The following is a 26853-nucleotide window of genomic DNA, read 5'->3' on the forward strand; positions in this document are numbered from 1 at the left end:
GAAGTGGAAGATTAAAGAGAAACTAGCTGATCTCTGCAGGTCTGGCTTGTTCCCTTTCAAACACACACACACACACGTGCACGCACACACACACACATACACACACACACACACTCTCATTTCCTCACCTCTATTGCACATTCTGTGTCACAAATGAAAACTGATCTATTGCGATGAGATTCGGTGGTTTCGTTTTTAGGCACATTAGAACATTCAGTCACAGCTGGAGGACATACGAAAGCCCCAACCTGGATTCATTTCCTGGTACAGAGATAAAGGGTCACTTGGGGTCGTTGCCACAGTGTTGATCGTTTCATTCTCAAAAATCAGAAATGGGCCGGAGCACGAAACTCAAGGTTTTGGCTTTGGTTAGCTTTGATGTCATTTTCCACTTTTGGCACATTTAAACAAATGGAACGAGAATAAAATGGGCCAGGATTTCATCCTCATCAAGAACACGGTGCACCAGATTGGGGCTTTAATATAATCACTGATATTGCACAGACAGTACGAAGAGTAACAGAGTAAATGAGAGGAAGGAAGGCAGGGACAACAGCTGTGTGGCTAAATATGCATTCCCTCTATGTTCCGGTCTCTTCCTGACCGAGGCGCTCCTGTGGCGCTGAGTAGGAACAGTCGGGTCGTGCGTGTCTCCGTACGACCGCCTCCAGAGCGTGTAACGTCTGTGGGACGCGTACGGCCTTCTGAACCACCCACTCAGTCTCTTTGTCCCTTTCCTCTTTGTGTTCTGTGTCGTGCACAGTTTGTGGTATGAGCGTGCACGGCGGGCCACCGGGGTCTTTCATGGCCATGCTGGCCCCCACCATGGCCGGATAGCTCCGGTTCCTCCTCAGTCCTGCATTTAGACCTGGAAGCCCTCCGCCCAGCACGCTGCTCCCCAGGCCGGAGGAGCCGAAGGGGGCCAACAGAGCGCTGCTGGAGGAGGCCGAGGCCGAAAGAGGGGAGAGTGTTCGGAAACGCTTCAGCTTGTCCACAAGTCCGAGGTTTGTCACCTCGCTTTGGCTGTCCTCGTCCTCCTGGATGCCGCGCTCTCTCTCCAAATCACCCAACACCTCCCTCAGAATGATGCGAGCCGGCTTAGAGGCGAGGAAGGCGTCATAATACGGCGGGTCGTCTTTGAGAGGGCTGAATTGAAACTCAGGGCTAGCTGCAGCAAAGGAAGCAGATCTGGAGCGAGGTGAGCTGGGTGGAGTGGAAGGCTGCAGGAGGAGGGTGTCAGGTCGCTTCATCGACTTCCTGATTTCACCCTCCACAGATCTCATGCTGCACACCTGCGCCGGGACTCCTCCCAGGACGGCTGAAGCCCCACCAGCATCCAGCGCTCGGTCCCAGCTGCACGGGTTGTACACCGAGGCAGAGATCCCCCGCTCCAGCAGGAGGCGCACTAGGCCTAGAGAGGTGCTGGTGGTCTTGGTGGAGTCCCTAAGGTTGGTGGAGGACTGGGAAAGGGAGAGGCGGCGTGGGGTGCAGCAGGGGGTGTACGAGGGTGTAGGAGGAGCTGAGAAGGGTACAGGAGAGGGAGAGTGGGAGGGCGTGTTGAAGTTAGTGCTGCTCGGAGACGAGGCCACAGCCGGGCTGGAGAAGAGAGGACAGAAGGAGGAGACAAGAGGAGGACAGGAAGAAGAAAGTGTGATTGGGTGTGTATGAAGAATCAGAGCAGTAGGCGTGCAGAAACAGGAAGTGATTATTCAACATTACATCAGACCATGCAGGAGGCCAAATGTTTGCTTTAGTAACAAACGGTGAGTAAAGAAATCCTACAGACCCCAAAATGCACCGGGTCAGCAGTCACCCCCCGCTGCTGTTTCATCCGTCGCTAAAGAGCCAGGCATGAAACAGCCGGTAAGACCCCGCCCCAACGGGAGGGGGTCTGAGGTTAATCCTGCAGCTACAACAGCAGCACCACCATGCTCTCTCACCATTCACACCTGTAGCTGAACTCAGTGGGTCTGCTCTACTTCAGCCATGACAACCATGTGATACAGTTCCTCCTCCTCATCACATGACCTGTCGACCCAATCGGGGGCAGAGAGGGCCGTGAGAACGCTACTTTGTGGTCGTCTGCTGTGGTTTCAAGTCGCTACTCTAAATAATTCACGAAGAAAAGAAAGCAGCTGAAGAGAGAGACAGAACTGGTGAGAGGAGTTACCTGGGTGAGACAGAGGTCAGCTGATCAGACGGGTGGAGGATCCTGCAGGTGGTGAAGGTGTAAGTGGAGCTGGTGTGAGACGAGGACTTCCCTGGGAAATATACTGGGGGGGGGGGGCAAAAGGAGATGCTGTTAGTATTAAAAACACATTTAAAGTCTCTACACACACCAAAGTAGGAAAGACACAGAATGCAGCCATAGTTTATGCTCCACCCCCCAGTGTGTGTGTGTGTGTGTGTGTGGGGGGGGGGGGGGGGTCTCTCTCAGCATGCAGCGACACACGTCACACACCCATGTGACCTGAACAGCTGCCCTAACAGCTGATGCAGACATGATCCTAAACGGGACCATGGTCAGGATGTTCCTGCTGTGACATCACAGCGACACTAACGTCTGAGCCTCATCCTAACTCACACGTTTGAGTTTGAAAGAGGAGAAAAGTGGCTAAATGTGAGGAAAAGAAGGTCATTTAAGGAGGAACTGAGAAATAAAAGTTAAATAAATAAAAGTACTCTTGTCTCGGTGGAGCTCGATGGCTGCAGTGACTGCTCCTGAGGTGGGTGGGTGCACATGCGTGTGGCCATGCAGGTAAAGGGGACACATTATGGTGGTGAAATGTCCAGTTAAACCCCACTGATTCCTCACCCCCCCACACCCTTCTTTTCCATGATCCCGTTTTCTCCCCCGAGCTCCAGACTAAAGTGAAGATTGGATGGTGGACGCGGCGCTGCGCCTCCTGCTAGGAGGCTCCCTCACCAGGCATGTGGTCGAGAGAGGTTGGCTGCAGGCCGGGGAGCTCCTTGAGGTCCATGTGCCTGTTGCTCTCTGAAGAGGGGGAGGCGAGAGGCAAAGGAGAGGAGCTGGAAACGGGAGGGGGCATGTTTCCTTCAACTACACCACAAATTTCCCCGAGTTCTTCGAAGCGGCTGCTGCTGTCGGTGCAAAGTGTTCTGTTACAGCAGACAGAGGTAGAGCGGAGCGGGCTGGGTGGAGCCGAGCCGGTAAAGGAGTCACATGACACTTCATCCTCCTCTGGTTGGTCCAGATCCCAGCTGACTTCCTGTTCCTGCTCGTGTGCTAAAGTGCAGAAGCCCTTGGTGACCACGCCGGGCCGGCGATCCATCAGAGCGCCCATGTGGGGTTGAGCCAGCTGCTGCCAGGCGTGGAGAGTAGCAGAGCCTACCGAGGACAAATAAAACCCTTTTAATAAAAATAATAATAATGTGTGTGTGTGTGAGAGAGAGAGAGAGAGAGAGAGAGAGAGAGAGAGAGAGAGAGAGAGAGAGAGAGAGAGAGAGAGAGAGAGAGAGAGAGAGAGAGAGAGAGAGAGAGAGAGAGAGAGAGAGAGAGAGAGAGAGAGAGAGAGAGAGAGAGAGAGAGAGAGAGAGAGAGAGAGAGAGAGAGAGAGAGAGAGAGAATGTATAAGAAATGAAAACATGTTTATGGAAAGGTGCGTCAACGCAGCGCTTGGGTGGAAAAAGGAGATGATTTTAGCTTTATGACTTTTTAAAAGAGACTTTAAATCAGAACAATTAGAGATTTTAAGTCTGCCTTCAGTTCAGGACAGAGATGACAGGAATCTAACCAGCAACCAGATCAGATAGTTTCCAGCTAAATGAACTTTCCCTACTTAGTGATCCGGTGTTTTTCCTTGTGATGAGTCAGAACCAGAACACGAAACAAGGATGAGATAAAAGGAAGGTGAGGAAATTAGCTGAATTTTATTCAGATCAGCAACAGAGACACAAACGCTGAACAGAACAGGAGGCGTGTGAAGAAAAGTGGCAGAAAGTAAAGATTCGGAGGAAAAGGACTAAAACATAGAAACATGCTTCTGCTCTCTCACTGGTTACACCTTCATGGCTTTTTCAGTCGTCCTATTTTATTCCTTTCGTATAAATGTTTAGATAGGACTGCCGCTGCAGGAGCTGCGGTTTGCAGCACTGCTGCCTAACGGGGAGAAGGTTGCAGGTTTGAATCCCAGCTGCATGGAGTCAGCCTGTTTTCTGCTCCGGTTTTCTCCCACAGATCAAAAACAAAACCGTCCCTAGGTGTGAGTGAGTGTCCCTGTGATGGACGGGACACTTGTCCAGGGTGTTCCACTGGAGTGGGCCTGCCTTGTTCACGTACACACACACACACACACACACACACACACACACACACACACACACACACACACACACACACACACACACACACACACACACACACACACACACACACACACACACACACACACACACACACAGCTAAGATCATGTTTAGACACAATAAGTGGGTGTAATTCGGATTATGACCACTAGGCGGAGACACAAACCTGTTTGACATCAAGTGGATGAGATAAAAATAAATGTACCAACACATCTACAGCAGCTGTTGGAAACTTAAATCACACCTAAGCGTAGAGCTTCACAACATCCCAGCACCTTCCATCAGTCATGTGACAAAAAGTGGATCAAAGCACAAACACATTCAGGTTTAACTTGCTGACATCGTGTGGATCATTTGCGTGGACGTATTCATGGTTGCTCTTCTCTGTCAGACATGTTTAGACACATGTTCATGTTACGGTTCGTAACCGGGCAGCAGCCTACGCTTCCACGCAGCGAGGCGGAGTGTGTCTGAAATAGAAGGAGTGCTGCAGAACGGAACTTCCTTCCTGTTGCTCCAGCAGCTTCCGCAGAACCCCGCCCAGAGCCCGCGCTGCTCTGATGGGAGGCTGCACACCCGACGGGCTGCTGTCGGAGCGCCGCAGCAGACCGTTAACTTCCACCACGGTTCTGAGAACGACTCTGGAGCGACCCCGGTTCTGGAATACTAGATACTGATTCTGCTGCTGGTGACTCTCAGAGGAAATGTGGGAGGCAGATTTCTCCTTCAGCCTGTGGTTCTGAAGGTCATTTAGTTGAGATAAAGTTGTTTTGTTGCTCTTAACAGAATAATCACCTTCTAGCGGCTTTACAATCTGCAGCTTCTCTGGCAGGTAGGAGCGAGCTGTGATGGAGAATCCCGACCAGACGCTTCCAAAGGACGGATGAGAGCAGAACGACAGAAGACTCTCTGTGGGTGTCCCCGCGCCTCTGCTGCCCTCCCCCCCTTCTTTCTCCTCCTCTTTAGCGAGGAAAGCCAGCTTCCTCTCCCTCTCTTCCTCAAAAAAGCGTTTTTCAGAGAGGTAGTTGTCGCGGCGGAGGGACAGACGACGCAGAGCCGCCTCCAGGTCTCTGCTGCCCGGGGTCCCTGGAGTCCCAGGGGGGCGCTTGTTAGAGTCCTCTGGCCTGAAGAGAGAGACGTGAATTAGCACATCAGGAGGGAGTCATCTCTGCTAAGGAACCTGACAGGTCTGAGTTCCCGTACCCGTCATCAGGACGCTCCAGAATGCTGCTCGTCCTGTTGTCCAGGATGATCCCGCTTCCTGTTTCGCTCCCGTAGATGGAGTTGGATGGAGGCGTGCCCACCCTGCTGGAGCGCCCTGAGTTAAGGCAGGAGGTCTGATTGGAGCCTGGGATGTTGAGGGGGGAGGGGGCGGCGGGGGAGCGCCGCATCAGGTTGAGGTTTTTCACCGTCTGGAACACGCGCTTCGGGTGCAGTCTAGACAAACGGGAGCAGGAATAAAAAACACGTGTGAACGATGCAGGAGGTCAGATTACAAACGTCCTCGCACCTCTGTTCTTCTACATCTGGATCGTCCATCTGGAGCTCCTTCCTCATGGTGCCCTCGATTTCTGCTGCCAGAGAGTCCTGAGGAGAAAAGGGACACCGTGATTATCTGTTCTCTGTTCCCGCAGCAGGCCGAGCGAGCCCGCCTCTACGGAGAAGAGCGAAGCTGACCATCGGGAACAGGCCGAGGGAATGGAAGCGCCTCGGGGTGCTGAGCGGCAGATTCTTATTCCTCAGGTTCTTCAGCTCCTCCTGAGCCTCGTGAAGCATCTCCATACACTCCACATACTTGTCCTGCAACTCCTGCAGCTGCAGGTGAACACAAGAACAAAATCAAGGAAAAATTTACAAAAAAATTAATAAACAAACTGTTAATAATGTAGCTCTCGTGGTGAAGGCGTTGCGTGAGCTGACTGACCCTAACCCTACCTCAGCAGTGAGCTGTCGCTGCGCGTCCTTGGCTGCTCCCAAATGCTGAGTCAGCTCTTCGTTCTCCACGGCATACTAAACAGCAAGGACGACGCAGCTGTGAACATGCTTTTGTCTCAGCGTTAAATAAAGTTTTTTATACGATGTCAGAGCTGTCGTACAAGCTTGGCCTTCTTTTGCAGATCCACTATCTGAGAGAGGAGGTGTGTGATCTCCTCCTGCTGTCTGGAAGCGTCCTCAGTCTTCCTGGCCAGATCTTCTGCCAGAGAGGAAATCTGGAGGTTGGCACCGCCTGGAACCACGGGGAGGGTCATTATAGAGAGCAAAAACTCTTTAAATATGAAACAAATGGCTGGTGTTAGATAAAAATGAGTCAAATACTCACGCAGTTCTTTGACACAGTCATTGACAAGTTGCTGCTCCTTCTCCTCGTAGGAGATCGTTTCGGTCTCTAAATGATTCGCCTGGAAAAACGATTGGATTGTTATCCAAGGCCTGGAATGTTTCTGAACGTCTGAGATCACAACACGGACTCTGTTTGCACTAATGGTTTGTTTGTGATCGGCTCGCTGCTGCAGAAGCTCGGTCTCTGGGTCTCAGACGTTTATCTGTCAGTGTGATCCTGATAAATCACCTAGTTTAGACGTTCTGCTAAAACTATTGACACGCTTACTGTCAACCACATTAATGAAGCAAACTGACACATGAGATGGAGGAAAGTATTTTTGGATTCTTATGTCATCTGTAAAAAATACAAAGTTTGTATCATCATTTGACCAAAATTAGATATGAAGTCATTTTCTTCTTAAGCTTGAAGTTATTTCATATTCAGCTCAGCAGCTTTAACTAGTGCAGCCCAAAACACTGCTGTGTGTGTGTGTGTGTGTGTGTGTGTACCGCAGATCGCAGAGATTTGTTTTCCTCTTCCAAATCTTTGAGTTTCTTCTGTAAGGAGTCCACAGGGAAACAGGCTGGAGCCGCCACACTGGGTTCACTGGGTCGCACGCTACACACACACACACACACACGCACACGCACACGCACACGCACACACACACACACGCACACACACACACACACACACACACACACACACACACACACACACACACACACAGTGATTTTAACCATAAAGTTTTTATATTAACGTGTTTAATGAAGCGGTTTCTTTGCATCCAATCAGAATCCTGCTGAGCAGCAGCGTGGCGTTGGATCTGATCAGGAGGAAAAAGGCAAGAGGAGGGATAAAAATAGGCTCACGGGGTGGAGGTGTTAGACTCCCCTTCGCTCTCCTCAGCAGCGTTGGTGTAAAACTGCAACAGCTCATCTTTCATGGACAGGTCATGACGCAGCTGAGACACCTGGAAGCATGAGAGAAGTGAAGCTGCAGCAGCTGTACCCGAAGGTGCTGAGAACGGCATCATGTCATCCCAAACCTTTTCATCTTTTTCTGATGCTAATTATTTGTGCTATTTAGGAAACCTTAAAGTAACACAGGCTAGTTTACAACATTAAGCTAGAGCTTTAACATAGATCTCAGTGATTGCAGAGTCAGACCAGTTTCATATCTGACACCACTCTGCATCCCTCTGCTGACCCAGATAGGCTTGTGGAGCGGGCAGGTGTTCTATAGGGGGAGCCCTCTGCCTTCTTAATTGGTGTTAGCAGTAATGCTAGTGGTTAGCATTTTCAGTTCCCCTATCGTCAGTAAAAAGCACATGAAGAAGAAAAAGATGAAGTTTGCTTTCTCTGCTGGCATCATGGCGGAGCCTCGGAGTAAAAGTCAGTAAAGTCATTGGAGGTGACGCAAAGAGCTAAAACCAGAGTACGTAAGCTAGTCTGAGGGAGATAAAGGAGACTACAAAATCACAGACTGATGGTGACCTGGCTTTGTTGCTACAGGACTTGTAAGTAATACTTTTTTGTCCAACAGTGCGGATCTTTTTTACTTTGTGGTTTTTTTTTATAGTAACTGGCTCATGTTAGTGTTAGCTCGTGGTTAGCGCTAGCTACAGTAAGCTGCTGCAGAGTTGTAATTCCACTTTTAACCAGTAGAGGGGATAAGTAGGAGACTATCTAGTGTTACTTTACAGTGTAAAAACAGAAGTCCATCTTCCAGCCCAGAGACACGGTGTCGTTCGTACCTCCTCTCGCACGTGCTCGATTTGCTCCTCCAGCACTTCATTCCTGTCACTGAGGGCTTTGTTCTTCTTCAGCAGCGACTGGCCGATGCGAGCCGCTAACTCCAAGTCTCGCTCTTTCTGCACAAGGAGATAAAATCATTTAGGACTTCCAGGAATCTATCACCAAATCCTGCCTTTTTATTAAAATGTTGCTCTTTTCTTTTAAGCCCCAAATGAGTCACTTCCCATCATTTTGGTCTTTATATGCTATTTATCACTTGTCATCCAAGGGCATCAGTGTTTTAGCAGACTGTCATTTAAAATAAAACAAAAACAGAAACACATTAAACATTTCTGGTGTTCTGTAGAAGGCTCACTCACTCACTCACTCACTCACTCACTCACTCACTCAGGTAATGTGTGTTTGAATATGATATCAGAAAGAATTTAACACTATAGAAATGTAAAATATTACACAAATAACACATTTTTTACCAAATATGAAGGAGAAAAAGGACGATTAGGTCTGATGTTACGACAGATAAGTGTTATCTTTATTTAGGGCTAGGAAACTTCATTCATGCCACTCCCTTTAGAACTAATTATGTGATGATTGTATGTAACTTTACATGAAATACTTTTATATGTCATGTATTTTTCATCATATGTACAGATTTTTGTTAGCCTAGTGAACTAGACCAAAGTTTGGTCTAGGAACGCTCCACTGGAACCCCCGCAGCCCCTAGCAGCATTCTGGCTGGCCAATCACAGCTCTCTATAGGGGTTTCAAACTGATAGAGAGCTGTGATTGGTCAACAAAGGTGGGCCAATCACAGCGCTCTATCGGATTTGTGGGCCAATCAGGGACCTCTGTCTTATTTTGAATTGACTTGGGCTTTATTAGATTTAGAAGCTTTTATTTAGAAAGTCCTTTATTTTGGAAAAAAGGATGTAATTCTCCTTATTCAACAGCAAAACACATCGTTTATCGACACCCGTTGAGGTGAGTACATCACAATGTTCGTTGTCCAGCAGCATGCAGAGGTCGTGTGAAAAACAACTGTAGCACCCGCCCCACGATGAGAACTGACAATGGAGCCTTGCCAGGCTACATAACATATTTACTTAGTCTGGCTTGTCAGGCTTGTTTTTTGTTGTTTTTTATGCTGGTTTGATTCATCTGTTGTAATTCAACTTCTTATTAGTTTCTAAAACGATCAAATAAAAAATGAACAGAATTCACTCGAACCTCTTCCAGCAGTCGAGTGACAGCATCTATGTCGCTGTAGGTCTTTGTCATCTGGCCCACTCTATCAGCGCACAGCACTGCAGGGAGACAAAAGAAGGCTGTTAATGTCACTTTAAATGAGGAGGACAGTGGACAGATGAGACAAAACATGAACATCACAGCAACAGAAGGACATGGTGGTGGTGGTGTGATGGTCTGGGGCTGCTCTGACTGATGGAAGCATGGATCCTGAACAAGAATGTCTGACATTAAACGGGTTGTCGATGCTGGAAAACCATCCACGAGGGCTGAGTTAAACTACTCAGTAAAAACGAGTAGGACAAACATCTCCTTGGGGATTTGAGACATTCATGACCATCTATTGTCACAAATTAGTTTTCGGGGGTAAAATTATTTTCCACAGCAAAGTAACAAGTGTAAATAAAATCCTAAAAGAGCAAATGCCACAGAGATGATGACACTTGAGACTCATTGAAGTCCCATTAGTCATCACACACTGGTGAAGTTCATCTTTTGCTCATTTCCGTGGGGAGTGGTGAGCTGCAGCTCACAGCTGTGGCTGTGCTCAGGAACTAGTTGGTGGTTTAACCCCAATCCTTAAAGCTGAGTGTCAAGCAGGGAGGCATTGGGTCCCATTGTATAAAAATATAAGGTTTTTGGTATGACCTGACCAGGATTTGAACCCCGATCTCCCAGTCCCACAGAGAAGAATTATGATGTTTCAGAGGACAAACCACTTTTCACCTATAGCCAACTAAAACTTATCTCAGAAGAAAGGACGAAGCTGCTGACTTGCTGCATAATTAGGCTGATTGTGTTCTCAGTATTTACCCTCACTGATGGGTGGAGTGCTTTGAGCCATCTGACTGTTTATTAAGCAACTTTGCATAACACACTACAAACAGGTGTTGCATTTGAAACTGCAGCATGCATGACTGACATGGCTAACACTGAATGCCATCTCCTTTACGCTTGCAGAGTCCATTTATCATGTTGTGTTTCAATCATAAACACATTTTACCCTTATACACGAATACGCACACACCTGATGCCCTTTAATCCACCTGGTGATAAGCTATTACGCACCAGTGGCGTGGGGGAGGGCACATCCCAGGTCTGGTTGTTTACAATCAACCACAGTTCATCCAGCAATATGAAAACTGGCCCTTTATATGGAATAAATGCTTAAAAATAGCAGTACCAGATTATACTAATCTATTACAAAGGCTTGAATAAATGATTGGGATTAAGAGAACAGCGCTGAACTGGCTTAAGTCATATTTATGTGATGAAGCCAAGTCGTGGAGTTCCACAGGGCTCAATGTTTGGCCCAGTGCACTTTAATTTCTATATGCCTCCATTTGGTAACATTTTTAAACAAACAGACATAAAAGGTGAACCTTAAACTTTCATTTTGATAGATATTACGGTTAGTGTTAGTTTAAGCTATTCTGACTCATCCCTTTAGTTATTCTGTTAGGCATGACTGCTGGAGGGCACGAGGACGACGTTGATCCCTGCTGCACTTATTCTCTCTATTCTCCATGTTTGTGTTTACAGTTATTGCTGACATTAACTTTGTTTATCTTTCATAGAAACAACTAGCCCTAACCCCTCTTTCCTGTCGTCTCAGAACCCAGGAAGTGGAGGCAAGAAGCTGCAGATTTTAAGACCGGTTCTGATGGAGGTTCTCCCTGTTGTCTATGCTGATGTACTTGCGGAGGATTGTTCTGACACAACATGCAGGGTTTCCTAAATAGAACGACGTTTTCTATGTTATAATCTACTGTATCCGAGTACATTACAGTTACATTGAATTGACTGGGTTTGAATACGTACATATTAAAAAATTAAATGCTGTTTGTTTTTTACAACAGCTCTACAGAAGATTTTTGTTGCAAATGTGTGCTATATACACTAATTTTATTGATTTAACACTAAATTCTGATACAACAGACTCATGTGGCCTACTCTTAGATATTATTCACATTTATTTTCTCAACAACTTTTCCTCCTTGGGTTGGAGGGGAGTTGGGATGATTGAGCCTGAACATGCGTGTTTTTGGTCTGTGGGGGGAACAAAAAAATGTTGCAGCTGGGATTCAAACCTGCAACCTTGCTATGAGGCAACAGCCACGGCTCCACCATGCTTACTTTACAGATGTAGTCACGTGTGTTTGTTGCTAAATCATAAATGGAACACTGATTGTCACAAGTGGCTTTAAAAAAATATATATATATATATTACAATTTTAGAGTGCATCAAACTGCATAAACACCCAATAGGGTGACTTAGGTCAAGAGTCCATGAAGGATGCAAACAGAGTCAGGCAATGCAAAGCACACATTTCCATATCTTTGCAGGCCCAAACCATATATGGACACTGAAACAAGACTCAACATTAGCCTCAGCTGACCGGGTGGTGGCTACCTTTATTTTCCATTTTTATTATCAGTTAATGAGGTTTTACTAGGCTGAACGAGTCCCCGAGCAGCCCCAGGTTTCTGCAGGGTCTGAACCATTTCATCTGTGTAATCATCATGTAATCAGAAGCTGCAGTCATGCATTCAGCTGCACTTAGCGTAGACACAATGGTGCTTTGAGCTGACGTCAGCATGCTGTAAATATTAAAGCTGTAGCATGAAAACTCCTAATGTTTGTCATCAACGAGGTTCAGCATTCTGACGTTTCCCGAGCAGAACTAAAACTCCTGCATTTTCCTCTTGTTTACTTGCTTATGCAGCAATGCAGATGCACTGACAGCTGGGTCCAGTTAAGAAGTGGATTATAACTGAGATGAAACAGCTTTAAAAGCAGATATTGACATGGTGGTTCTGGTACACTGACTTTTATCTGTACTGTTGTTGTAGGAAGCAGGAAACGTTTTCAGATGGCAGCAACTGAAGTAGCTTTTTGCACATCAACAGCTAACCAATCCATCAGTCTAAAACCAACCAGCAAAAGGTAACGACTGTTAAAACCTCCCACAGAAACTCTTAAAGATGAGCTGTGTAAGTGCATCAGCCTGCAGATATGAAAACCTGACTGGAGGGGAGGAAAACCTCAACGCTTCAGGGACAAAGTCCCACAGTAAAAACACGTAAAGAATCGGAACAACGTTCCGACTCTTCTGGGTAGGGAAGCCTCTTTGTCCAGGAAAAAAACAACATGAGGATTAAACACGTCCAACCACAGCATTTGCATTACTTTTGCTTTCTGCACGCCGATGAGATTGTGAACTTGATAGCACAAGGTGCAGTCTGTTTACTTGTTTATTTATGTACACACTTCCCATAAAAAAAACACATGCTGGTTTAGCTCCACAATAAAACTCCACCCAGGTGTGACTAAGGCTCAGAATGCAGTTGGTTTAACTTATATGCCAAGAGGAAATGCTAATAATTATTTTACTGATAAATACAGGAGATAGACTTAACCCAAACAGGGTGTAAGACTAGAAAGCATGTCTGCAACCCGGGTTATGTGAATAATGTAAATGTAATCTAAGAGCAGGTACTCTAGGACGGACGGACACACACACACACACACACACACACACACACACACACACACACACACACACACACACACTTGGTTTCATGTGCCAGGCTAAGCGGAGTCCTAGCTCCGAGCACGTTGTTTTTAATTAGTCTAAAGGACAAAAACAATCCACAAGGCTGTCTATGAGACGAGGTTCATTCATGTCCTCCTAGAAGCTATTTTAAATAATCTGAAAAGAAAAAGTAAGGGCTGCACACTTCAGCACACCGCTCATAAACACACACACACACACACACACACACACACACACACACACTGGCCTGAAGTCTACCTTCACACAGAGCTTCATTCCTTTCTCCGGTCTCCTCCTGTTGGAACACCTCATGCCTGGGGAGGAAGAAGATTTCCTCCTCCACCTCTTCCCCCTGCGGTGAACCTTCATGAACAGGTGAACAAACATATTCCTCATCGGGCAGGTTGGAGAACTCCAGTTTGTTCTCAGAGCCGGATGCGTGGAGTGCCATGCTCCCTCCTGGCACTGCAGCTAACCGGTGAACCACAAAGTCCACGGGAGCGAAGCCATGCCTCCAACCTGCTGATCTGATCACATCTGGGAGGGATTCTGGAGAAACGCTCCCAGGAGAAGTATGTCTGAATCCCTCTCCAGCCACTTCATGGCAGCTAAGAGGAAGAGTGCCGTGAGTTTGTATGAGTCGTATAATCAGGAGTGAGTTGGGTTCGTCCCCTGGGCAGGTTGGTGAGACTACCAGACAGCTGGACTCCTCCTCTTTTCCCTGCCTGACTGGTCAGTCCATGGCCTATTCCACTCCCCCCATACACAGAGGGTAGACAGACCCATCCAGACTTAGAGAATGAAGCTAAAACAGCTTCTGGGAACAGACTAGAGGATTTAATGAGCATCATTTGATCCTTAAATCTGTAATCTGGTCAAAACATCGACATCGTCCTTATTCTCTCGGCTGAGACGAACAGCAAGGTGGTACAGTCCTGCTCAGCCTCTATGGTGACACAACAGGAACAGACAGGCACCTGCTCCCAGGGCGTGGCCACCCAAGCACACCTTCACAGGTGAATGTTTTAACCAGCACAGGTGTATGAGTGGTGGCAAGGATGCATTCTTTTCTAGGTTTATTCCAGATATCACATTTTAGAGACAAAGGAATACTTTTCTTTGTTTTTGGCTCAGATCGTCGTATCACAGACGACAGCCACACACCCCACCCCCGGTCCTGGTTCTTCCAGTTTTCTCTTGTTTCTAGAGGTCTCTGCCCCTCCCTCTGTGCATGCTCAGGAGGACATTGAAACGTTAAGTCTCTGACAGGATTAATAAACAACATTTAATCTAACATTAGGAGAGAATAAAGCCATAGCTAAGACCTTCTGAAGGAGGGAAAAGATGATGAATGAATGAAATTTACAGCAGTCCATGCAAACCCTTTTCACAGACACCGTCACTTTTGCACAGCATGATTATTTAGATTGTGTGTTAGCAACCTCCATCAGCGTCCCAGAGCAGCCTGGGCCACGTCCTGCTGCTACTGGTGACAGATTAGCATCAGTTACTTTTACGTTTAGATGGAAACTGTTTTTAGGAGGGAGAGATCCACTCAGGCTGTTTACCTGCTCAGAGCTAGCCCGTGTTCATTCAAACTAAGGTCCTTTAAGGCATCGTCTACAACTACAATATAAACTGTTACTCATTTAAAAACACTGCACTTAGAAAAACATTGTAAAGGACGGGTCGAGTTCAAATGTTCTCCAGTTTAAAACATAAAATCCACTCCATCTCACAGAACCAAACATAGAGTCAAAGTGCTGGGTTTAAAATGCTAAGCAGCGCTTGGAGGCCCGTCTCGCTGCTAATGCAGCCTTTTATTATATTGTTTAAGCTGACCATTTTCTCTGCTGGTATAATGGCTTTCTCTTGTCATCGTGGTTGGTTGAGGGTGAGCGGTAAAGCATAAACAAACAGTGCCCTCATTGTTCTATCTCCAGAGAACTCAGTAATCAACCATCCCGGGTGCTGAGCCAACTTTCGTTCTGCTTGAGCAAAAAAACACGACCCATTTTTTTAGATGACAGGTGTGACATCAAACCCTCCATTTTTGTCTTTGTTTAACTCAAACTGTATGATTAAAATTTGTGTGTGTGTGTGTGTGTGTGTGTGTGTGTGTGCGTGCGTGCGTGCGTGCGTGCATGTGTGTGTGTGTGTGTGCGCGCTCTGTCTTCTCCATCTCCAGTGAGTCATGGAGGATGACTGCTTATACTGAGCCAGGATCCTCTGGAGGTTTCTTCCTGTTAAAAGGGAGTTTTCCTCTCCACTGTCGCTACATGCTTGCTTAGTATGAAGATTGCTGTAAAGACTCTGACACTAGTCAGTGACTCGATGCAACCTGCTGGGTTCCTTATATAGGAAACTCATTACTGATTGGCTTAATGACCTGACCTGTGTTGTTTAGCGTGAAGGTCCTTGAGACGACTCTGGTCATGATTCATCAGCACTATAGAAATAAACTTGATAGAATTGTTACGGGTTGGTCATTTGAAGCTCTGAAACCAAACGTGTGTTTTTTCTAACCTGAGCAAGGGAACAATGACTTTTACCGATGAAGGTGATGCACCGAAGTGTGAACGTGGTTTGTTGTGTGGTGGCATCAGCTCTAAGGCCAGATAAGGAAACAAGCCACACTTATGTATTATAGGTTTATGTTTATTTATGTTTATTCATTTAGCAGACGCTTTTATCCAAAGCGACTTTCAATTTATAACCTATAGGGCATGTTGTGATCTGTGGGGGAAATCGGAGTACCAGAAGACAACCCACACATGCATGGGGAGAACATGCAACTCCACGCAGAAAGGCAGCAGCCGAGCCTCGAACCTGCAACCTTCGTGCTGCGAGGCAACAGTGCTAACCACTGCGCCACCATGCAGCCCATTATAGCCATGTTTGCTGCCCTACAGACACTTGTGAGGCCCAGTCCTTCATAAATAATTATAGACCACAGGACAGAAGCCCAGTTTCTGCTCATTAGCACTACTAGAGCGACAGTCCCTGTAATTGGTCTAGAAAATGGATTTGAGCTCAGGACGGCGCTGCATGCCTGAGTAGCTCCAGTCAATGGTCCCATGGATGCAACGATGTAGACAACAGCAGAGTTCAGGACAAACACCGCTCTCCAAAGGCAGCAGTTTCTCTTCTCATTGCTTTTCTGCTCACATACACCCTCCCTGCTCCTTTTCCCTACATTCTTGCTTTAGTTCCCTACTTTCCTAGCCTGGCCAGGTCCTCTTTACCTGGTACCTTACAGGAATCAACATGTTTAGAAACAGGAAATACGGTCATTATTTGCCCTGCTTGCATTCAGGCAACAAATAAGTTCAAGTGTTCAGCACAAATAGTTCCTGTAAGAAACTGATAAACACCTCAATTAACCCCCATGACCTTTGGAGCAACAAGCCTCCACAATCCCAGACGTCACGCTCCAGGTCCTGGTCCTGGTCTGGCTTCATCTACTAAACGTGAAAACCTGAGAAGCCATTAAAGAAACTGGCTGGGAGAGTCGTGTTAATGATTAGGCTAAATATAAACCAACCTACTTCCTCAGCCCTCCCCCTCTTGCATTTTGTCTGAATTAAATCAGCTGCTTGCTATTTCTGATTCATCAAGAATATCCCGTCTAAGCAGCAACGTCACGCCTAAAGGTACAAAACACGACAGGATAAACACCAGATTACCACTGACTAGTGTCATCTCATCTCGGAAGGAGTTTGCTGTTATGTAAGTATGATATACTCCAGAAACACCTGATTAAGGTACAGTAGCTCATGTTCTCTTTGTGTTTGCACCAGACCTTCATGATGCCCATTACTGTGTATAAAAATATCCAATTAATGATGAAAGTATCTCAGACCACAGGAAACCTGGATCAAAGCCTTGGGAGAGGACGCTCAGCCTGCTGTTAGTCACACCTGTCACACAGCAGGTACCTCCGCCACACACCTCCTCGGTCAATCACAGTGATCGGTGCAAGAGGATCAATGTAGAACCATTTCAGGTTACAGACAGTAACACAAGGTGCTGTAACTGACCTTGGTGTATCACATAAATACCCCTTCATGCACCAAACACCGTAGCATCCATTACATAAGGTGGGTTTATACCAATGAAACGGTTCAGTCCTGATTCCAGCCTCAGAGGGAATTGGCTGAACTCGACTAGCTCTGGGTGATCTGGTGAGCGAGTGAGTAGAAGAGCTCAGTTCCAACTAAAGAACTGCTGTACCACAGGTAAAGTCAGCCTTTAGTCGGCTGAAGTCCAGGTGAGTTCTTATGTCCTGATCCAGAAACCAAACCCAACAATGCTGATTTGATCCCATTTGAAAAACAAACACGTGGAAATGGTTTAAAACTCTCAACTTGACCAGAAACTTTCTCCTATTCATACAAAGTTGTAACCTTTGAAACGTTTCCACTTAATCACTAATTCAAAGCTTCGCATGCCACTCTTTCTGTATGCTGTGGAGCTATTACACACGCCCACACACCTGAGCTACCTGTGCAGCAGGCATCTCAGAACAATAATATCTATCCATCCATCTGCTGAACCCGCTTTGTCCACGTGGGGTCGCAGGGGGGGGCTGGTGCCTATCTCCAGCGGTCAACGGGCAATTAGGCGGGGTACACCCTGGATAGAGAGCCAGTCCATCGCAGGGCAACACAGAGACACAGGACAAACAATCATGCACACATACACTCACACCTAAGGACAATTTAGACAGACCAATTAACCTAACAGTCATGTTTTTGGACTGTGGGAGGAAGCCAGAGTACCTGGAGAGAACCCACGCCTGCACAGGGAGAACATGCAAACTCCATCGAACCCAGGACCTTCTCGCTGCAAGGCAACAGCTCTAACCACTGCCCAACAATAATATCCATCTATTTATCCATTTTGGTGTTTTTTACCCCATTTGTGGCCAGGAAGGCATCGTTATGATGTTCTCCCCACAATAACAGCTTGACCAGAAGCTGACCATCCAACTGAATTATAATCAAATCCCCTGTTGGGTGTCTCTACAGTACATTTCTATCATTGTTGTTTGTATTCCTGTATCAGGGGCGTGTCCAGGGAGTGGCCTGGGGTAGCAAATGCCACCCTTGGAATCTGATTGGCCACCCCAGGTGCCACCACACAGAATTCCCTTTAGATAGGCTTTTCATTGTCCACAAAAGACTTGGGGTAAAAAAAAAAAGCATAACCATTGGTGCCACCCATGCACAAAGTGGTGCCTCACCTGGGCCACCCCATTTTAAAAGATCTGGGCCCGCCACTGTCCTGTATAAAACTGCAGTAGGACCTTACCATCAGTGCACTCTTCATAGTACCAGTCCAGCTCATAGTAGTCAGCCTTGACGAACCTCTGGCCTCTGGTTTGGCCTCGTCGCTTCATCCTCACTGCTCTTGCAGACAGACGAACCAAAGTCCCAGCATGTTGGCGCTAACAGCCGTGGTACATTCAGCGATGCCTCGTGGTAAGAGACGGTCAGCTCTCACTAACTTATAACAGATAGCATCCATGTTCGGCAGTGAGCCGGTAGGAGTCTTCGTGCTCTCGTCACATGTCCTTCCTGGTGGAAGGCACAGCAGTAGCTTATGCTCAGCCTGCTGGTGCCATTTTAGCACCTCAGCCTACAGAATCGTGTCATCAGAAGCAGAAATAAAACAAAAGCATCACTTTGTTCTGTTTTACTCCATCAACAATATCTTTACCATTTCATAAGAATATGCTATCTTCTACGAGTCTCTTCATGTCCTGTAGTGTGTCTTCTTCCTGCCAGGCAGTTACCTTCAAAGCTTCAAAGCCAGATTATTTAATCCCTACGTCCATTTGTAGCTTCATGTCTTCTGCTTCTTAGCTGGTCACCTCGGTCCAGCACTGACCCTCTTCTACCCCGTCACAACATCCCTTCCTCAGTGGCAGCTCTGACTCCACACATAAAGCAAAGCATCTCCTAGAATGACTCAATGAACCTGGAGACAGCGAGGGCTGAAGCAGCAGCAGTCACGGGTTTTGCAGCAGAAATGATGCTGATGATGAAACGTGGGCTGGGTGGGATTAGAGGCAGCCGACAGCCAATGGAAGAGAGGAAGTACCACTGGAGTGTTCCCACCCACCCCCCCCCCCTCCTCTCCTCTACTTTGTCCTTCTGAGCGGTTGCTATAGTAACAGGCTCAGATTCCAAGGCCTTTCAGAGGCAGCTAGCAGAGGAGCTGTGTAGCGTTGGCAGTGGTGACGTGGCTAGAACCAACACACCATGCTATCTATGGAGTGATGAAGCATGTGCACCTGAGGCTAAAAGCTCCATTCAGCATCAACATAAACAATATCATAAAAACATCAACACACAGTAGGACGAGGCACCGCCTGAACACTGACAACATCAACACAGAGATGCAAACTGCAAATGAGACTAAACGATGATGGACTTCACACACAGGAAAGCATTTGTGATCAATTTACTGCTAATGAGCCAGAAGAAATGGTTCTGTTAAAGAAATAAATAGTTTAGGTTGTTAGAACCGGGGTTCTGTGAAAAGGTTAGGAACATTTAAGTATGAATTTAGAGAAGCAGACATCAGCTAACTAGTTACTAAGTCAGAGTCAATTTTTTGTCCATTTCATTCAGTCTCAAAACTTTCACAATAATTTAGAGAAATGCTGTTTTACAACATTACAATGAAAGTCATGTAGCACGGTTCTTCCAGTATAATGACTAGGAACACAGTCAAAAGAACTCCACAGATTTTGCAAATACCCCGTTTTATAAAAACTATATTCATAAATGTGTCAGCAGACATTTACATGAGCTGATTTGAACTGACAACAGAAGCATGTGGTAACTTAGCCCACTCAAACTAACCGTTAGCCTATCAGTCTGCTCAGAACTGATCTGTTCAGGCTGTTGAAGGGGCAACTGACACGAGATTAAATCGATAAAAACTGATATAGCTCACAGAAAAACACTTAAAAACAGGAGCTGTCCCTTCAAAAGAGGCTGGATTCCTCCCAGCTTAAACAGCATTGACATACGACCACCTTTGTCCCTCTTCCTGATGGCTGGTGCAACATTCCAGACACCTGAAGCTTGATGACTAGACAGACGCTCACATGACCCAACACTGCTCATGCATCTTGGGCTAGGGCCAGCATCTGTCTGAGGAGCAGCGTGACATCAGAAGGATCAGCACAGCCAGCGCGATGCTTCTTAAGCTCCTGATGTAACATGATCCTGTTGCACAGTCACCTGACTGACTAGGAGTGTGTTGCTACGTGACCGTGCTGTCACAGAGCGCTGAGGTGATGTTTAGCTTTGCAGTTACAGCTAAGAAGCTAAATCTAAGCTTAGAAACTGCTCTTTTATATCTGACATCACAACCGGAGTCCCTATCCACGCTGGGGGAAAATAAATAAATAACACAAAGTAAAGTAAATAAATGCACTTACACCCCCTGGGTTTGCTGTTCGTACGTGCTTTTGCTTGTTTCATTCTAACCGTGTGTGTGTGTGTGTGTGTGTGTGTGTGTGTGTGTGTGTGTGTGTGTGTGTGTGTGTGTGTGTGTGTGTGTGTGTGTGTGTGTGTGTGTGTGTGTACAGCTGAAAGACTGACAGCCATGAGGCGGTCTGATAAGTCCAGAGCAGACGTGAGCACGCTGACTGTGAGCGAAAGCTGAACATTAACCCGAAGGTTGCTTGTGTCACGCTGACCGTCTGTCGCGCCCATCTTGGCGTCTCTGAATCAGAGTCCAATAAAACTTCTCGCTAGCTTCCGGACAGTTTGTGTTTTGTTACAAAAGCTGTTATTACAGTTTGAAAACCGTGTGTTCAACTTACAGAAGTATTTAAGGGTCTCTTCAATCTGTTCAGTAGTCAGGTCGAGAGCGGCGTCTGGATCCACGAACGGCGTGTGCAGCCAATCATCTTGCTCATAACCAAAGATGGAGTCTGCCCTGAGCTTGTAGACGGGCAGCTGCTCCTCCAATATGCTGATAATCTCAAGTTCAGGCAGGTCAGTCCCGTTACACACATCTGCAGAAAGAGAAAGAAGGGTCCTGAGCTGAAGCAGGGGTTTCCTCTCTTTAAGGTCACCACAGACTGCTAACACAGGCAACGTCTAGGGTTAAAATTTCACCACCTTGTGACTGTTTACTCTAAATCTCCACCCCATAGAAAGGTCTCTTTAAATGTAAAATGGAAAATTTGATGGAGTGGCGTGAGACACTGAAGGTTGGTGAGGCCCTCTAGTGGAGAACTGAGGCCATATCTGGGCTCTCCAAGCTGAAACATCTGGACCACCTTCGGGTTTTTTGTTTCTTTATAAGCCGATTCCAAAAGTCAGAAAGAGCAAAGTCACACACAAAAGGGCCAAACAGCAGGGTCATGATTCTCTCGTGTTTATGAAGTATTTCTAGTTACTTGATTTTGTTATCAGCAAGCACACATCAGAAAAAGGGAGCTGAGTAACTACAGACAGCAACCACCCACACTGAGGCCAACTCACTGCCTGGCTAAACAAAACATGGCCTCCTGCGTTCAACTAAGCAGATAGGGACAAGTTTCCTATCGAGTCCTTCCTAAGAGAGGAATGAGGTCACCTGACTATCAGAGTAAACAGCAGGTTTTCCCATCAATGAATTTTCTCCCCTAATGGCACGGGCATATTCCGCTCTTATTGTGAAAGAGGTTCAGGAAGCATGACACATCATCTTCACACAATGAGCATGTTTGGGATGGACTTTGTACAATGGTGGACTATCTCATCACTGCAGATGAATTTACCCAAAACAGCTTTTACTTTTTCAGAACGTGTAAACCTAGAGAACACACATACATGCATGGGGGGAACATGCAACCTCACAGGAACACCAGGTGGACCACCATGCAGACAGTCAATAAAAGATCTGGGTGAAAAATGAATCCAACACTAGATGGAAATTTGTATTAAAACGGTGACACAGTGAATAAGTGCAGTAATCAAAGCTAACAGCGCTCCAATCAGTGTGACTTGTTTGTTTACCAGGTAGCCAGAACAAGCCTATCCTTACTAAACAACAACAACTATATTTTCATAGTTTTCGCCAAATTCTTTGAAACTGTTTAACATCAGAACTAAGCAGGTGAACGGACAGAAGTTGTGTTTGTGTCACACCTGAGATCGGCTCCAACTTTCTCTTTTGCTACTCAGATTTATTCATGTTTCTCACTGATGCCTTTGATACTGTAAACACCCATCTTCTGGGCCATCTCCACTTCTGTTTCAGTTTAAGGTAATTAGTCTTCACTTTGAGCAGCCATTGCCAAAATGTATCCTGTGCACCACAGGAGGGAGCCCGCGTAGCACCACAGTTTGAAACTATTAGAGGCGATACAACAATACATGGCCCAAATTATTGAGTTTTCAGAGGCAACTCACCAGTAAAAACAGAGCTCCATAATTCTGCTACACTACTTCTTTTACTGCTCGCACGTCGGTACTGAGGGGCATGCTTTGTCTGAATTTTGTGAAGCCAAACCAGAAGTGACAATTGCAGTTCCACCCTCATCCACTAAGGGTTGGCACCAGAAGTGAGGAAATCCTCATTGACTCCCATGTTAAAAACACCAAAAGCAGAAATAAACTAGTTAGCAGCCTGGTTCCAAAAACATTTTAGGTTTTATAGGTCTAGTTTACAGTCATGACAACTCTGAGGGAGTACCTTTTTTGTAACTCTTTTGTTTAGGTGTCATTAAATGCCTAAAATTAAGAATAATTATATTTGATTGACAGGTAGCTTGAGCGTCAGAGCTAGTGCTAGCAGCTAGCTCTGGGGAAGGCCTCAGGGTCTGATGTCTGCAGTCTGATGCTGTGTTTGTATTTTAAGTTATTGGTTAGCTCCTAGCTCCGTGTTAGCTTTGGGTTAGCTCAGTTAGCCCGTAGATACATTGGTTCGGAGTTTGATGGGTGTCAATCATTTGCTCCCACCCTCACCATCCCACTCTTGCTCTATGGGGTGCCATTTGTAAAGTCAAACAGTCATGATCTAACAGCAATATTTTTGGTTATTTAGCATATCATAAGAGAAAAAATTAGTTCACTTTTTCGAAGTGATATTTTCATCATGTTATTCATACATTTATAAATGTTAAAGTTTCCAAATAAATATTTAGTTAGCAAGCTAAATATTTAATTTGTAGTTAAATATTTATTTTGCAAACTAAATATTTAGGTCTGATCTAAATATTTAGTTTGTAAACTAAATATTTAAGTCTGATCTAAATATTTAGTTTGTAAAATAAATATTTAATTCACTAACTAAATATTTAATTGATGAATTAATTATTTATTTTGGAACTAAATATTTAATTTGTAAATTAAATATTTATTTTCCGAAATAAATATTTAGATCCCAGCTAAATATTTATTTTGGAGCTAAACTATAGTTTGCAAAATCAGTATTTGGGAAATATATATTTAAGTCTGACCCAAAAATATAAAATATATTGTGGAGCTAAATAACATCGTGGAAAATAAATATTTAGCTGGTACTTAAACATTTAGCTAATATATTTTTTTTGGAAAATAAATACTTTATTTACAAATTAAATATCTAATTTACAAATTAAATATTTAGTTCCAAAATAAATATTTAATTATTAAATTAAATATTTAGTTAGTGAATTAAATATTTATTTTACAAACTAAATATTTAGATCAGACCTAAATATTTAGTTTACAAAATAAATATTTAACTACTAATTAAATATTTAACTTGCTAACTAAATATTTATTTGGAAACTTTAACATTTATAATTGTATGAATAACATGGTGAAAATATGACTTTGAAAAAGTGAACTCCCAATTTTTTCTCTTATGATATGCTAAATAACCAAAAATATTGCTGTTAGATTATGACTGTTTGACTTTACAAATGGCACCCCATATTGCTCCACCTCTATTTGGTGGTAGTGACGACACAAGTCACATGGCCAAGATGGAGGTTGTGGGAGCAGCTCTTTTGGCTTCAAACAGGGTTTTTCTCAATGCCAAGGGACCTTGCCTTGATGTCTTGGCCCCGCCCCGGTTGCCTAGGAGATATGTCATCAGGAACCACCCAGACATGTTCCAATGTTCATGTTCTACCGAGGCGTGTGTTTTCCGTTTGTTAGCTGTTTAGCTAGCTGAGCAAGGATACACGGGAGGTGTCTTGTAGCCTAGCCTTGGTCAAAAATTACCCAGAATATGTCGCGGTATTTTCAAAAGGGTGGCAGATTAAAAGCTGGCAGCTACTTCCGGGGCAATTTTCAATTTTAAACGTAAGTCAACTAATTTAAAATGGTTTTTTTTTTAGATCCAAAGAAGTTATCTATGGTTGGTTATTTGCTTATTAATTGCAGCTTCTGTGGCTAGCGGGTAATAAGTCGCTTATATATTTAAATCAACAAATATATACACAATTTAAAAAGTAAAAGGCTCGTTATATATTTATATTGAAACTTATACTTAATAAATATAACATTATCTCCCGTGTCACGTGACAGTACATGGCCGCCGTGGAAACCGCGGTTACATAATGCAGGTCTGTTCCATTTAACCGTTTTCTTTGACCAAGGAAGGATAGTGTCCTTGTAAGCAAGGCGCCTGGCCTCGCACGACATTGCCTCGCAAGGCCAGGTGCTTTGACATTGAGAAACACCCAAGCCCTTAAGAAAGCTATGGGTAACGTTATGGAGGGTTTGTCCACCATTTTTCATTGGCAGTCATTGACCGGTATATGTATTTGGCTTCATTCTGTACACATTCTTTTTGTTCACACAGAAAACTCAGACTTAGGCTATGTTTTCTATAGAAACAAAGAAGCTCTTGGATCAACAGAATCACAGAAACCCACCGCCTGTTTCTCTACCACTTCCTCACAATGCTGTCTCTTAGTTGGCTAATCCAGACTGAATGAGCAACTGTGCTGAACACACACACACACACACACACACACACACACACACACACACACACACACACACACACACACACACACACACACACACACACACACACACACACACACCGTCCTTACTATTCCCACCACGAAATACCATTTTGTTGTGGGAATTCTCATTTGTCTGTTATTGAAACCTTTCTGACCAACAGAATCATCATTCCTATTCTATTTGATACTTCAAACCGATTATACTACAGTGGAAAACATAAAAACGTAGTTTGCTGCTGGTTACCAAGGCAACTGTGTGAGGTTAGCAAACAAACAGAACATGTGTGTAGATGGGTTGTAATCTGGAAAGGGTTTCAGTTTTAACTATTTCACCCTGATAACAAATGTGAATGTTAAAGGTTCAGAAATAAGAACTCTATGACAGTCAGAGGTGATTACACATTACAGTGATCATTTTGTCTAGAACGTTCTAAATAGAAGAAAATGACAAGATAAAAACAGCCTTAACTTCAGCTGTGATATGATGGGAAAGCCTTACAGCTCAAAATTCAGTCAGAGATTATCCCATCAGAGTAAAATCTGCTAAATCCATAAATACTATCCTGTAAATGCCACTAATGACACCGAAAAGCTCGATCGGTCATGTAAACAGACTTTTTTACCTTGAATGACTGTTTAATAATGTCTGTCTGAGCTTTGCAGCTCATTAAAGGCCCAGGTTTCCTTTTCGGTTTTGTCTAAATGAATTTGGCCCGGTTCGCAGCGAGATTTTCAGAACAAGACCGACCCCACACAGAGAAAGGAGCTCTGGTGAGTGGCGTGTATACACCAACCGTGTAAACAAACATGGCGGACAAAGACCTGGCTCCATGTAGCATGCTTCCACCACCTTGCTTTCTGATTGGCTACACTTCAAATTCAACAGGCAGTCCTGACATCCTCCACACCAGAGCGCCCTAGACATGCAGGACTATCTGATGAGATTATCTTTGGACAGTCGAGCGCGTCCTAAAGGTTGTCGGAGGGGGAGAGTCTGGGATTAATGATCTTGCCGTGTGCTATGTGTGTGTGAATCTGTGGGCTTTTATGCTGCAGGGGGAAGTCCAAAGCAGGGATTGGAGCTGGCAGCATGATGAGAGAACAACTTTAATACCACAGATCTCATCATCTGTGTGTCAGTCGGACCAGTAACCAGCACTCGACCTTCAGTGACGTGTAACACTAAATTAGGGAACAGGAGAGAAGAATGCAAGCCGGTCTCCAACTAAACACATGGTGCTGGTGTCAGATTACTGGATGAGACCCCTGCAATGTTGTTCTGCATAACAGCGATTAAAGTTTAACACCAATCTGGTTGAACCCCGCGGTGCAGAGATAGATCACTAAATGACAACATCAGATTAGGCTTCCAATGGAAATAAAACGAGTCTTTGTCATGCAGGCAGAAAGACTCAGCAAACAGAGACAGGCTACAGTGAGCGCAGGTCAGGATAAACTTTAAAACAAATCAGCTAAAGCTGCCAGAAATGGTTCTGGGATCACGGTACTTACTCATGGTGCCTGAAGCCCGACAACCAACGTTCTTCAGTCACATTTTCCACTGGGAAACAGAGGGGACAGAGAGGACAGAGGGAGAGAACCAGGAGGGTGACAAACAGGAAGAGCAAGAGAGAGAGAGAGAGCAGTAAAGTTTTAGAGGACGACTGAGTGTG

At 45.2% G+C, this 26853-nt stretch overlaps 1 protein-coding gene across 3 annotated transcripts; it reads right to left on the reverse strand.

Moving 5' to 3' along the window:
- Positions 1 to 463: 463 nt before the first annotated feature.
- On the reverse strand, positions 464 to 26853 carry LOC139070023 (trafficking kinesin-binding protein 1-like). Of its 3 annotated transcripts, XM_070551580.1 has the most exons (16): positions 26693 to 26853; positions 21050 to 21244; positions 9632 to 9708; positions 8404 to 8520; positions 7520 to 7620; positions 7157 to 7265; positions 6645 to 6723; positions 6421 to 6551; positions 6260 to 6334; positions 6002 to 6139; positions 5835 to 5911; positions 5528 to 5761; positions 5120 to 5448; positions 2927 to 3349; positions 2171 to 2273; positions 464 to 1596 (listed from the first exon to the last, which is right to left on the reverse strand). In XM_070551580.1, the coding sequence occupies exons 1-16, from the start codon at positions 26694 to 26696 to the stop codon at positions 582 to 584; spliced, it is 3207 nt and encodes a 1068-aa protein (XP_070407681.1). In that variant the 5' UTR covers positions 26697 to 26853; the 3' UTR covers positions 464 to 581. The 3 variants fall into 3 exon arrangements, with proteins under 3 accessions (XP_070407681.1, XP_070407682.1, XP_070407683.1); XM_070551581.1 differs by lacking the exons at positions 21050 to 21244; positions 26693 to 26853 and adding an exon at positions 18520 to 18835; XM_070551582.1 differs by lacking the exons at positions 21050 to 21244; positions 26693 to 26853 and adding an exon at positions 13465 to 13914.

Source organism: Nothobranchius furzeri, chromosome 5 (assembly GCF_043380555.1).
Source record: "Nothobranchius furzeri strain GRZ-AD chromosome 5, NfurGRZ-RIMD1, whole genome shotgun sequence".
NCBI lineage: Eukaryota > Metazoa > Chordata > Actinopteri > Cyprinodontiformes > Nothobranchiidae > Nothobranchius > Nothobranchius furzeri.

What these genes read in the sequence shown, in the direction of transcription:
- LOC139070023 (XM_070551580.1), bottom strand. An exon ending in TGACTGTGTCAAAGAACTGC is followed by an intron (nt 6,552 to 6,644) that starts GTGAGTATTTGA and finishes CCGTGGTTCCAG; the next exon opens with GCGGTGCCAACCTCCAGATT. An exon ending in CCCTCGGCCTGTTCCCGATG is followed by an intron (nt 5,912 to 6,001) that starts GTCAGCTTCGCT and finishes TTTTCTCCTCAG; the next exon opens with GACTCTCTGGCAGCAGAAAT.